This window comes from Anarhichas minor, unplaced genomic scaffold, assembly GCF_050575085.1.
Source record: "Anarhichas minor isolate MPS153535 unplaced genomic scaffold, ASM5057508v1 ptg000031l, whole genome shotgun sequence".
In the NCBI taxonomy this organism is placed as follows: domain Eukaryota; kingdom Metazoa; phylum Chordata; class Actinopteri; order Perciformes; family Anarhichadidae; genus Anarhichas; species Anarhichas minor.
The window spans coordinates 5,240,001-5,253,484 of record NW_027466477.1 but is presented as its reverse complement, the minus strand read 5'-3'; the positions used below and the strand labels follow the sequence as shown (position 1 = coordinate 5,253,484).

General features: G+C 43.1%; 1 protein-coding gene across 1 annotated transcript in view; it reads left to right on the top strand.

The window, feature by feature from the left end:
• The window catches only part of abca1b (ATP-binding cassette, sub-family A (ABC1), member 1B), a 51,535-nt gene that overhangs the window by 30,242 nt on the left and 7,809 nt on the right, over nucleotides 1-13,484 (top strand). The window contains exons 28-42 of the mRNA XM_076105145.1: nucleotides 2,778-2,876; nucleotides 3,035-3,224; nucleotides 3,468-3,562; nucleotides 3,857-3,889; nucleotides 5,401-5,506; nucleotides 5,683-5,757; nucleotides 5,899-6,068; nucleotides 6,505-6,682; nucleotides 7,086-7,201; nucleotides 7,732-7,876; nucleotides 7,954-8,077; nucleotides 8,359-8,488; nucleotides 8,565-8,691; nucleotides 9,700-9,762; nucleotides 10,020-10,126. Of these exons, the coding sequence (XP_075961260.1) occupies nucleotides 2,778-2,876; nucleotides 3,035-3,224; nucleotides 3,468-3,562; nucleotides 3,857-3,889; nucleotides 5,401-5,506; nucleotides 5,683-5,757; nucleotides 5,899-6,068; nucleotides 6,505-6,682; nucleotides 7,086-7,201; nucleotides 7,732-7,876; nucleotides 7,954-8,077; nucleotides 8,359-8,488; nucleotides 8,565-8,691; nucleotides 9,700-9,762; nucleotides 10,020-10,126 (1,758 nt within the window). The remainder of the gene's footprint in view (nucleotides 1-2,777; nucleotides 2,877-3,034; nucleotides 3,225-3,467; nucleotides 3,563-3,856; nucleotides 3,890-5,400; nucleotides 5,507-5,682; nucleotides 5,758-5,898; nucleotides 6,069-6,504; nucleotides 6,683-7,085; nucleotides 7,202-7,731; nucleotides 7,877-7,953; nucleotides 8,078-8,358; nucleotides 8,489-8,564; nucleotides 8,692-9,699; nucleotides 9,763-10,019; nucleotides 10,127-13,484) is intronic.

Genomic DNA, 13,484 nt, shown 5'->3' with positions numbered 1-13,484 from the left:
TACTAAACTACCCCTCACTGTTCTAAACTGTCCCACAGTGTACTAAACTGTTCCACACTGTACTAAACTGTCCTACATTGTACTACACTGCACTAAACTGTCCCACACTGCACAAAACTGTCCCACACTGTACTAAACTGTACCACACTGTACTAAACTATCCCCCACTGCACAAAACTGTCCCACACTGTACTAAACTGTCCCACACTGTACTAAACTGTCCTACATTGTACACAACTGCCTTACACTGCACTAAACTGTCCCACACTGTGCTAAACTATCCCACACTGCACGAAACTGTTCCACACTGTACTAAACTGTCCTACACTGTACTAAACTGTTCCACATTGTACTAAACTGTCCTACATTGTACACAACTGTCCCACACTGCACAAAACTGTCCCACACTGTACTAAACTATCCCACACTGCACTAAACTGTCCCACACTGTACGCACTAAACTATCCCCCACTGTTCTAAACTGTCCCACACTGTACTAAACTATCCCTCACTGTTCTAAACTGTCCCAAACTGTACTAAACTGTTCCACACTGTACTAAACTGTTCCACATTGTACTAAACGGTCCCACACTGCACAAAACTGTCCCACACTATACTAAACTATCCCACACTGCACTAAACTGTTCCACACTGTACTAAACTGTCCCACACTGTACTAAACTGTCCTACACTTTACTAAACTATCCCACGCTGTACTAAACTGTTCCACATTGTACTAAACTGCCCTACACTGCACTAAACTGTCACACTGCATAAAACTGTCCCACACTCTACTGTCCCACACTGTACTAAATTGTCCTACATTGTGCACAACTGCCCTACACTGCACTAAACTGTACTAAACTATCCCCCACTGTTCTAAACTGTCCCACACTGTACTAAACTATCCCTCACTGTTCTAAACTGTCCCACACTGTGCTAAACTATCCCACACTGTACTAAACTGTTCCACACTGTACTAAACTGTCCTACATTGTACACAACTGCCTTACACTGCACTAAACTGTCCCACACTGCACTAAACTGTCCCACACTGTACTAAACTATCCCACACTGTACTAAACTGTCCTACACTGTACTAAACTATCCCACATTGTACTAAACTGCCCTACACTGCACTAAACTGTGACACACTGCACAAATCTGTCACACATTGTACTAAACTGTCCCACAATGTACTAAACTATCCCACACTGTACTAAACTGTCCTACACTGTACACAACTGTCCCACACTGCACTAAACTGTCCCACACTGTACTAAACTCTCCTACACTGTACACAACTGTCCCACTTTTACTAAACTGTCCCACACTGTACTAAACTGTCCCACACTGTACTAAACTGTCCTACATTGTACACAACTGCATTGCACTAAACTATCCCCCACTGCACAAAACTGTCCCACACTGTACTAAACTGTCCTACATTGTACACAACTTCCCTACACTGCACTAAACTGTACTAAACTATCCCACACTGTACTAAACTACCCCTCACTGTTCTAAACTGTCCCACAGTGTACTAAACTGTACCACACTGTACTAAACTATCCCCCACTGCACAAAACTGTCCTACATTGTACACAACTGCCTTACACTGCACTAAACTGTCCCACACTGCACAAAACTGTTCCACATTGTACTAAACTGCCCTACACTGCACTAAACTATCCCACACTGCACTAAACTGTCCCACACTGTACTGTCCCACACTGTACTAAATTGTCCCACACTGTACTAAATTGTCCCACACTTTACTAAACTGCCCTACACTGCACTAAACTGTTCCACACTGTACTAAACTGTTCCACATTGTACTAAACTGTCCTACATTGTACACAACTGTCCCACACTGCACAAAACTGTCCCACACTGTACTAAACTATCCCACACTGTACTAAACTGTCCTACATTGTACTAAACTGTCCCACACTGTACTAAACTATCCCACATTGTACTAAACTGCCCTACACTGCACTAAACTGTCACACACTGTACTAAACTGTCCCACAATGTACTAAACTATCCCACACTGTACTAAACTGTCCTACACTGTACTAAACTGTCCCACACTGTACTAAACTGTCCTACACTGTACACAACTGTCCCACACTGCACTAAACTGTCCCACACTGTACTAAACTCTCCTACACTGTACACAACTGTCCCACACTGTACTAAACTGTCCCACAATGTACTAAACTGTCCCACACTGCATTAAACTGTCCCACACTGTACTAAACTCTCCTACACTGTACACAACTGTCCCACACTGTACTAAACTGTCCCACAATGTACTAAACTGTCCTACATTGTACACAACTGCACTGCACTAAACTGTCCCACACTACTAAACTGTCCCACAATGTACTAAACTATCCCACACTTTGTTACACTGTACTAAACTGTCCCACACTGCACTGAACTATCCCACACTGCACTAAACTGTCCCACACTGCACTTAACTGTCCTACATTTTACACAACTGTCCCAAACTGTACTAAACTGTACTAAACTGTACACAACTGTCCCACACTGCACTAAACTGTCCTACACTGTACACAACTGTCCCACTTTACTAAACTATCCAAACTGCACTAAACTCTCCTACACTGTACACAACTGTCCCACACTGCACTAAACTGCCCCACACTGCAGTAAAATAGTTCTACTAACAGTAGAAACATACCTGTTACACACACACTCTGACAGACTGAGTTAAATGTTTGTGTGTGTCTTGTTTGTTGGCGTGTCAGTGATGACGCTCCCGGAGACGGCAACATGCAGAAGTTGTTAGGCGCTCTGCTGGACGCTCCGGGCTTCGGGACTCGCTGCATGGATGGACATCCCATCCCGTAAGAAAACATATACAAACAGCATACTACCTAAATATACAGTATATTTATATATAGAGTGTATATAAAATCTTCATCCTCACTTGGCCTGTCCTGTATCTTTAAGGATGAGGTACTCACACATGCAGTATGATCATTGATTATCTCCCCGTCCTCAGAGAGGCTCCCTGTACGATGGGCGATGAGGACTGGCAGATTCCTGATGTCCCTGAAAGCCTCCAGCAGCTGTTCAGTTCCACAAACTGGACCATGGAGGATCCGTCTCCGGCCTGTTTCTGCAGCTGTGACAGCAAGAAGAAGATGCTGCCGGACTGTCCTGCTGGAGCTGGAGGACTGCCCCCACCTGAGGTCAGACCACCTGACCCAGACCTCAACCTGAATGCATCATTAGGCCTCTGTTAAAATATATTCATGTAAATATTATATATCTTCATCAGAATTACATTCTGGTGGTGTGTGTGCGGAAAACAGCACAAAGAACATTGTTATTATTAACATTATTATATAGTAACGGTAAAGAAACAGTCGTAGTATAATACATGATTTACAGTTAATAGTAATGTTGTTAAAGAAATGACTGTTGTTGTCCAGATGAAGCTGAGCGCCAATGACACTCTGCAGAACCTGACAGGAAGAAACATCTCCGACTACCTGGTGAAAACATACGCTCAGATCATCGGCAAGAGGTGAGACAATATACTGCAGTACATATACACAGAAATACACAGAATATACACATTAAATATACTGTAGATACACATTAAATGTGCTGTATATATACAGAGTACACTGTAGCTACACAGTAATACACAGAATATACATATTTAATATACTGTAGATACACAGTAATACACAGTAGTACACAGTGGACACAGACATACACAGTAGTACACGGAGTACACAGTAGTACACGGAGTACACAGTAGTACACGAAGTACACAGTTGTTACTTGGTGACTAAAAGCTGCTGTCTGTTCACAGTCTGAAGAACAAAGTTTGGGTGAACGAGTTCAGGTCAGTGTTTTTCTTTCTTCTGCTTTTATTTTGTAAACCATAAACTGTCGTTGTTTCCTGTTTGTCACACGATGGGCCTTTCTCAATATGCGTACTTCTCTGTACTTGTGAACTCGTGGACTTTTGAAACGTCATCAGGCTCAGCCCAAGTACTGTTCCAATTCAAAGTTCACATCAAGCCAAGCACGCACCAAATGCCAGGATGTGGCTCGCTCCGCCCATTTTACCAGGTATGCATCGGTGGTGACTTGTCTGTACTTGGGACAGCCAAATATCCCAGAATGCATTTTGCACCAGCAACAGGAAACAATAGCGGAGGAGAAATCACACAACTGGAAGCTGAAACTTTCGAAATACTACTGTTGTTAAGTCAGAGAAAGTAATTTTAGGATGTTTTGAGGTGAGAAGTTAGTTGTTTAAGCATCAAATCTGTGGTCGGTTTGTCAAGATTCAGCCGATTTAAAAATCTGCTCCGACGATTTCGGAGATGTGAGGTGTTGCTAGCGGGACCGGCAGTAAACCAGCACCGGGGGCTCAGCGCTCATGGTGCCCGCCTAGAACAGCCTGATCTCGGCGAGTCTTTTTGAAACTTGCCGCTGGTATTGACGTCTCTGTAGCGTTTTCCTCGTCGGCAAAGAGTACAGCAATCCGAATCTGATCCATATACATACTGTATATACATACAATTTTATATATATATATATATATATATATATATATATATATACATATATATATATATATATATATATATATATATATATATATACATATATATATATATATATATATATATATATATATATATATATATATATATATATATATATATATATATATATATATATATATATATATATATATATATATATATATATATATATATACATATATATATATATACATATATACACATATATATATATACATATATACACATACAATTATATATATATATACAATTACAATTATATACATATGTATAAATACATATACTTGTATGTGTATATATATATATATATATATATATATATATATATATATATATATATATATATATATATATATATATATATATATATATATATATATATATATATATACATATATATATATATACATATATACACATATATATATATACATATATACACATACAATTATATATATATATACAATTACAATTATATACATATGTATAAATACATATACTTGTATGTGTATATATATATATATATATATATGTGTATATAATATAATACTTAATATATACTTAATATAATTTTAAAAAAAAAGTATTTTAAATGAAAACGAAAACAGCAGGGTTGTCATATTTAGTTTGATTGTAAAAATACTTTACAGTAAAAAAACGGATTAAACTCATTAGTAAGACCAGCTGAGGTGGTGATGTCATCAAGTAAGCTGCTGTTCCAATTGTCCATACTGCGTTCTCTGGACTTGTGAACTTGGGTATTGAGAAAGGCCCATTGATCTGCTTTTTCTCTCTGCAGGTACGGAGGCTTCTCATTGGGCGCCAGGAGCACTCAGGTCCTCCCACCGGCCAATGAGATCGACGATGCCATCGAACGAGTCAGAAAGATCTTTGAGCTACAGAAGGTCGGTTCAAGCTTCAGAAAGTCTTTAATTAATTTAATTAAATAAATAAGTAAATAAACTAAGACATCTCAATTAATTCAATGAACTAAATAGATTAAATGAAGTAAGTTAGTTCAATGATCTACACTGTGACTGAATGAAGTGCTGGATGTTAAACTGACAGCTGCTCGTTTCAGGGAGCGGCAGCAGATCGATTCCTCGACAGTCTGTCAGGCTTCATCAACGGTTTGGACACAAAGAACAACGTGAAGGTGAGAAACTGAAGGACTGAAGAAGACCCTGTGACGTGGTTGAAAGCTCCAGGAGAAGCTTGTTTCTACTAAACTACGGCTGTTATTATAATTACTGACAAATGACAAATAATGGAATAATGAAATGTGAACCGTCCTCAGATCTGGTTCAACAACAAAGGCTGGCACAGCATCGGAGCCTTCATCAACGTGATGAACAATGGCATCCTGAGGGCAAACCTGCCTGAAGGGACAGACCCCAACCTGTACGGCATCAGGGCCTTCAACCACCCTCTGAACCTCACCAAGGAGCAGCTCTCACAGGTGGCTCTGTGAGTACTGAGAGGAAGTACACCTGAGACTACTGACCTGACAGGAAGTACACCTGAGACTACTGACTTGACAGGAAGTACACCTGAGACTACGACTACTCACCTGACAGAAAGAACACCTGAGACTACTGGCCTGACAGGAAGTACACCTGAGACTACTCGCCTGCCTGACAGGAAGTACACCTGAGACTACTGACCTGACAGGAAGTACACCTGAGATCACTGACCTGACAGGAAGTACACCTGAGACTACTGACCTGACAGGAAGTACACCTGAGACTACTGACCTGACAGGAACACCTTAGACTGATCACCTGATGGAAGTACACCTGAGACCACTGACCTGATAGGAAGTACACCTGAGGCTCACCATGAGACTGACCACATGGTTCACATCAACCACACAGACCTGACTCCTCCTCCTGTCTGTCTCCAGGGTAACGACTTCTGTGGACGTCCTGGTGTCCATCTGTGTGATATTCGCCATGTCCTTCGTCCCGGCCAGCTTCGTGGTCTTCCTCATCCAGGAGCGAGTCAGTAAAGCCAAACACATGCAGTTCATCAGTGGAGTGCAGCCGCTGCTCTACTGGGTGGCCAACTTCATCTGGGACATGGTGAGAATAGGATGTTCATTCTGAGAGTGTACCATGAATAGATCCCATCAGTAGATACAGTCTGTATCGTGTGGAACGTCAGTGTCTCTACATTGTGTATTGTGTGTGTATCAGTGTTGTTGGTGTCTCTACAGTGTGTATTGTGTGTGTATCAGTGTTGTTGTTTGTGTCTCTACAGTGTGTATTGTGTGTGTATCAGTGTTGTTGGTGTCTCTACAGTGTGTATTGTGTGTGTACCAGTGTTGTTGTTGTTGTTTGTGTCTCTACAGTGTGTATCGGTGTTGTTGGTGTCTCTACAGTGTGTATCGTGTGTGTATCAGTGTTGTTGTTGTTTGTGTCTCTACAGTGTGTCACATGTGTGTGTATCAGTGTTGTTGATGTTGTTGTTTGTGTCTCTCTACAGTGTAACTACGTCGTCCCGGCAACGCTGGTCGTCATCATCTTCATCTGTTTCCAACAACAAGCCTACGTCTCCTCTACCAACCTGCCGGTGCTCGCTCTGCTGCTGCTGCTCTACGGGTCAGAGAACAGTACTACTACATTAGTACTACTACATTACATTACATTACAGTCATTTAGCAGACACTTTTATCCAAAGCGACTTACAATTCAGATTCACATTTCTATACCGTAGAATTGCACAACTACGGGAGCAATTTTGGGGTTAAGTGTCTTGCTCAAGGACACATCGACATGTGACTAGCAGAGCCGGAGCCGGGGATTGAACCGCCAACCCTCTGATTGAAAGACGGCCCTGCTATCCACTTAGCCACAGTCGCCCACTACTACAGAGTACTGATACAGAGTACTGATACAGAGTACTGATATACACTGCAAATACAGAGTACTGCTACAGAGTAATACTACAGAGTAGTGATACACAGTACTACCACGCAGTACTTTAAACAGCAGATTACTCCAAACATATTTTTATTGATCCTAGCATAAAGTAAGTTTAGTGTATTTTCTGGAGCTTTCAGTTTCTTCTAATTAATCTTTGACGTTCTCTCTTGTGTTCTAACAGAGCCTTCTTCTTCTCTTGTTCTCAGCTGGTCCATCACTCCTCTGATGTACCCGGCCTCCTTCTTCTTCCAGATCCCCAGCACGGCCTACGTCGTCCTCACCAGCGTCAATATCCTCATCGGCATCAACGGCAGCATCGCCACATTCGTCATGGAGCTGTTCGGAAACAATGTGAGATCAGAGTTCATCTAAACTGCATCTGTAATCTAAACCTCATAATTAAATGTGGATTAACTTCTCGTTCTCAGGAGATTGGAGGAATCAACGACATCCTGAAGAACGTCCTCCTCATCTTCCCTCACTTCTGTCTCGGTCGAGGACTCATCGACATGGTGAAGAACCAGGCAATGGCCGACGCCCTGGAGAGATTTGGTAAGACACACACACACACACATACACACAGTGACTCAATGTGTGTGTGGATACTGTGAGAGGTGTTCTCACTAGATACTCTCACAGTAGAGGTGATGTTCTCACTAGATACTCTCACAGTAGAGGTGATGTTCTCACTAGATACTCTCACAGTAGAGGTGATGTTCTCACTAGATACTCTCACAGTAGAGGTGATGTTCTCACTAGATACTCTCACAGTAGAGGTGATGTTCTCACTAGATACTCTCACAGTAGAGGTGATGTTTAATGGTTTCTTTCAGGTGAGAACAAGTTACGTTCTCCTCTCGAGTGGGACATGGTGGGTAAGAACCTGTTCGCCATGGCTGTGGAGGGAGTTGTGTTCTTCATCATCACCGTCCTCATCCAGTACAGGTTCTTCATCAAACCCAGGTACACAGTACTACACAGTACTACATAGTACTACATGTACACAGCAGTACTACATGAGCTCATTGTCCATCGTCAGGTCGGTCAGTAAACTCACCAAACTGGGACCACTGGGAGAGGAGGACGAGGACGTGGCCCGAGAGAGACAGAGGATCGTCCACGGACAAGGACATGGAGACATTCTGGAGCTGAGACAACTCACCAAGGTACACACATAGAGACACACACAGACAGACAGACACACAGACACACACACATAGACAGACACACACATAGACACGCACACACATAGAGACCCACACATACACACACACACAGAGACACACACACACACACATAGACAGACACATACACACACACACACAGAGACCCACACCTACACACACACAGAGACACACACACACACATAGACAGACACATACACACACACATAGAGACACACACACACACACACACAGAGACACACACACATAGAGACACACACATAGAGACACAGAGACACACACACATAGAGACACACACAGAGACACACACACATAGAGACACACAGACACACACACACACACAGAGACACACACAGACACACACACACACAGAGACACACACATAGAGACAGACACACACATAGACACACACAGACAGAGACACACACATAGACAGACACACACACACACACAGAGACACACAGACAGACACACACATAGAGACACACAGACACACACACAGACACACACACATAGAGACACACAGAGACACACACATAGAGACACACAGACAGACACACACATAGACAGACACACACACATAGAGACACACAGACAGACACATACATAGAGACACACAGACACACACAGACAGACACACACACATAGAGACACACACACATAGAGACACACAGAGACACACACATAGAGACACACAGACAGACACACACATAGACAGACACACACACATAGAGACACACAGACAGACACATACATAGAGACACACAGACACACACAGACAGACACACACACATAGAGACACACACATAGAGACACACAGACAGACACATACATAGAGACACACAGACACACACAGACAGACACACACACATAGAGACACACAGACACACACAGACAGACACACACACATAGAGACACACAGACAGACACACACACATAGAGACACACACACTTCATGTGTTACTGTCCTAAATTATTAAATGTCTGCAGGTGTTTAAACGGAAACAGAAGCCGGCGGTGGATCGCCTTTGTGTCGGGATTCCACCTGGAGAGGTGAGACTCTCCTCATCACACTCATCAGTATACAGTATATGTGTATATATATATATATATATGTGTATATATGTATATATACTGTATATACATATATACTGTATATACATGTGTGTATATACATGTATATATATATACACACACATGTATATACACACATGTATATACATGTGTGTATATACACACACATGTATATACAGTATATGTGTATATATATATGTGTATGTATATGTATATAAAATGTATATGTTTCTCAGTGTTTCGGGCTCCTCGGGGTGAACGGAGCTGGAAAAACGACAACCTTTAAGATGCTGACTGGAGACACTCTGGTGACCAGTGGAGAAGCTTTCCTAGCTGGGAAGAGGTGAGCTCATCCAGTTCAACAGATACATACATATGTATATATACATATACATATATATATATAATTTGTTATGGTCCGGCTCTAGAACCACAACAAAACGTCAGGAAAACTCAGGCACGGAGCTAAACAAAGTAAATACCTTTATTAGCAAAAGGTCAGAACAATTCAAAGTGCAACACAGAAGAGCATTCTCGCCGAATGCCAGACCGTGTAACTGCTGCTGCCAGACACTCCGTCATCACACCAGGTGTGTCAGGGGAAGAAGCCGCACTTCCACCGGATGGGGCGGGTCTTGTAGGCCGAAGGCCGTGGCCAGCTGCCTCCAATCTTCCTGATGGCCCTGGGCCGTCACCCCTCCCCCCATAAAGACAGGGTCCCCACAGGCCCCTGGACATCACCCATGCCCACATCTCATTCCTTCAGCTATTTCGTCATATCCCATCTCAGCTACTGGTACCTTGAAGCAATCTTTAAGAGAGACAAACAAAGTTGAAAGAAACATGATGTACAATTACTGACATGGGGCCCTGGACAATGCGTCAGCAACAATATTGTCCTTCCCTTTGATGTGACGTATCTCTAGAGAGTATGCCTGAAAAAACAGGGACCATCTTATGAGTCTCTGATTTGGACAGTGTAGTGAGTTCAAGAATGTTAAAGGGTTGTGGTCCGTGTAAACTACCACAGGCCCTGAACCCACATATACCTCAAACTGCTGTAATGACCAAATCAACACCAATGCTTCCTTTTCTATTACGGAATAGTTTAACTGATGCCTGTTGAACTTTTTGGAGAAGAAACTCACGGGTCTGTCAATACCCAATTTGTCCTCTTGCATCAGCACCCCACCTGCACCCACGTGACTGGCATCAACTTGCAGCTTAAAACTGCTATCCATTCGTGGTGCAGCGAGTACCGGAGAATCACAAAGAATCAGCTTTACAGCTTCGAAAGCCCTTTGACAACCAGCGGACCAAATATACTCCACCTTACCCTTCAGTAGGTCTGTCAGCGGCGCCACTACAGTCGAAAGGTATGACAGAAAGCTCTATAACAACCAACCAAACCTAAAAATTTCATCATTTCTTTCTTTGTCGCCGGCGGCGGATAGTGGTCCATGGCTTGCACCTTTGCACGCAGAGGGCGCACCTCACCTTGCCCGACCTGTCGACCCAGGTATGTCACGGTTGCTTTAGCAAACTCGCACTTCGCCAGATTAACGGTAAGGCGAGCCTCAAGTAAGCGACCGAACAACGCTTTTACACGCTCCATGTGTGAAGACCAAGAATCTGAGTAAACGACGACATCATCTATATACACTGCACAGCCTTCTAACCCACGAACAACCATATTCATAAGTCGTTGGAACGTAGCAGGTGCGTTTCGCAACCCGAACGGCATGACAGAGTAAGAATACAGCCCAGTTGGAGTAATAAAAGCTGCAATTTCACGCGCCCTTTGGGATAAAGGGACCTGCCAATAACCCAGATCGAATTTGCTGATGTATTTTGCAGCACCAACCTGATCAACGCAATCATCCATGCGAGGTAGGGGGTAAGAGTCTGGTTTAGTGACACTGTTGACTTTCCTAAAATCCGAACAAAACCGAGGGGTATTGTCCGCTTTTGGTACGAGCAAACAAAGTGACGCCCAGCTTGAGGATGACGGTTCAGCGATGCCGTTCTTCAGCATATACTCAACTTCAGAATCTAGAAATGAACGCTTTACCGCACTGACTCGATAAAATCGCTGTCTTATCGGCTTTGCATCTCCTATGTCGATATCATGTTCAATCATGTGTGTACAAGATGGAACATCCTCAAACAACATTGGATACCCCCTGATAAGCTCGGATAGCTCTGTGCGTTGTGAAACAGACAAGTGGTCAAGGACACTGTCTAGGCTCTGCAGAACTTCAGAGTTTTTCAATCGGCCTGTTACCAACGCTGAATCCGGATTAGGCAAACCATCCTCACAAACATGCTCCCTACCCGATGACGTTGTGTCGCCTACACACGCTGGGTGAGCGCTATCCATCCCTACGCTGCGCTCCTGAGACGAACGTGCATGATATGCTTTCAACAGATTAACATGGCACAGTTGGTGATGTTTTCGACGGTCTGGTGTGGCAATAAGATAGTTCTGCTCTGAAATCTGTTTCACTACAGTATAGGGACCCATAAACTTAGCGTTAAATGGCGAATTTATAATAGGCAACAAAGCCAAAACTTGGTCGCCTGTACTGAACACCCGATGCTCAGCTCCACGGTCATAAAGACGTTTCATCTTATCCTGTGTTTTAGCCAACTTCGACTTTGCCAATTCCCCAGCTGCGTAAAGTCTATGCCGGAACCCATTGACATACTCAACCAGATTTTCAGGTGGCTCTGTTTGTTTCCAATCCCCTTGCAACGCAGCCAACGGACCACGCACAGTATGACCAAAAACCAGCTCATTAGGACAAAATCCTGTACTTGCTTGAGTTACCTCCCTTGCCGCTAGCAACAACCATGGTAACCCTTCCTCCCAATCACCTTTCATCTGCACACAGTAAGCACGTAACAGAGATTTTAAAGTCTGATGAAAACGTTCCAGCGCCCCTTGACTTTGCGCATGGTATGCCGAGGACTGGATATGCTTGACGTTCAGCTGTTTTAACACCTGTGCAAACAAACGTGAGGAGAAGTTTGACCCTTGGTCACTCTGGATGGTTTTTGGTATACTAAAGATTGAGATAAACTGGCTTAAAGCATGCACAACTGATTTTGCCATGAGTGTGCATAATGGATACGCAGCTGGATATCTGGTCGATTGACACATAATTGTCAACAAATATATAGCACCAGACTTTGAAGGAGGAAGAGGGCCCACGCAATCCACGATTAAGTGTTCAAATGGCTGGCTTATAGCCGGAATGGGATACAGAGGAGCCACTTTTATTTTTTGATTTGGTTTACCCGTTAACTGACAGGTATGGCAGGTCTTGATGTAGGTTGCCACGTCTCTCTTAATCCGGGGCCAAAACAAATGTCTCAGAATGCGATCATACGTCTTTCCTACGCCCATATGCCCTGACTCATCATGTGAGACACGCAAGACCAAATCACGGAATTTTAAGGGCACTACAATTTGGTAAACAGGATCTCCAATGAAACCCTCGCCATGTTGCACCCATTTCCTAACTAATTTGTTATGGTCCGGCTCTAGAACCACAACAAAACGTCAGGAAAACTCAGGCACGGAGCTAAACAAAGTAAATACCTTTATTAGCAAAAGGTCAGAACAATTCAAAGTGCAACACAGAAGAGCATTCTCGCCGAATGCCAGACCGTGTAACTGCTGCTGCCAGACACTCCGT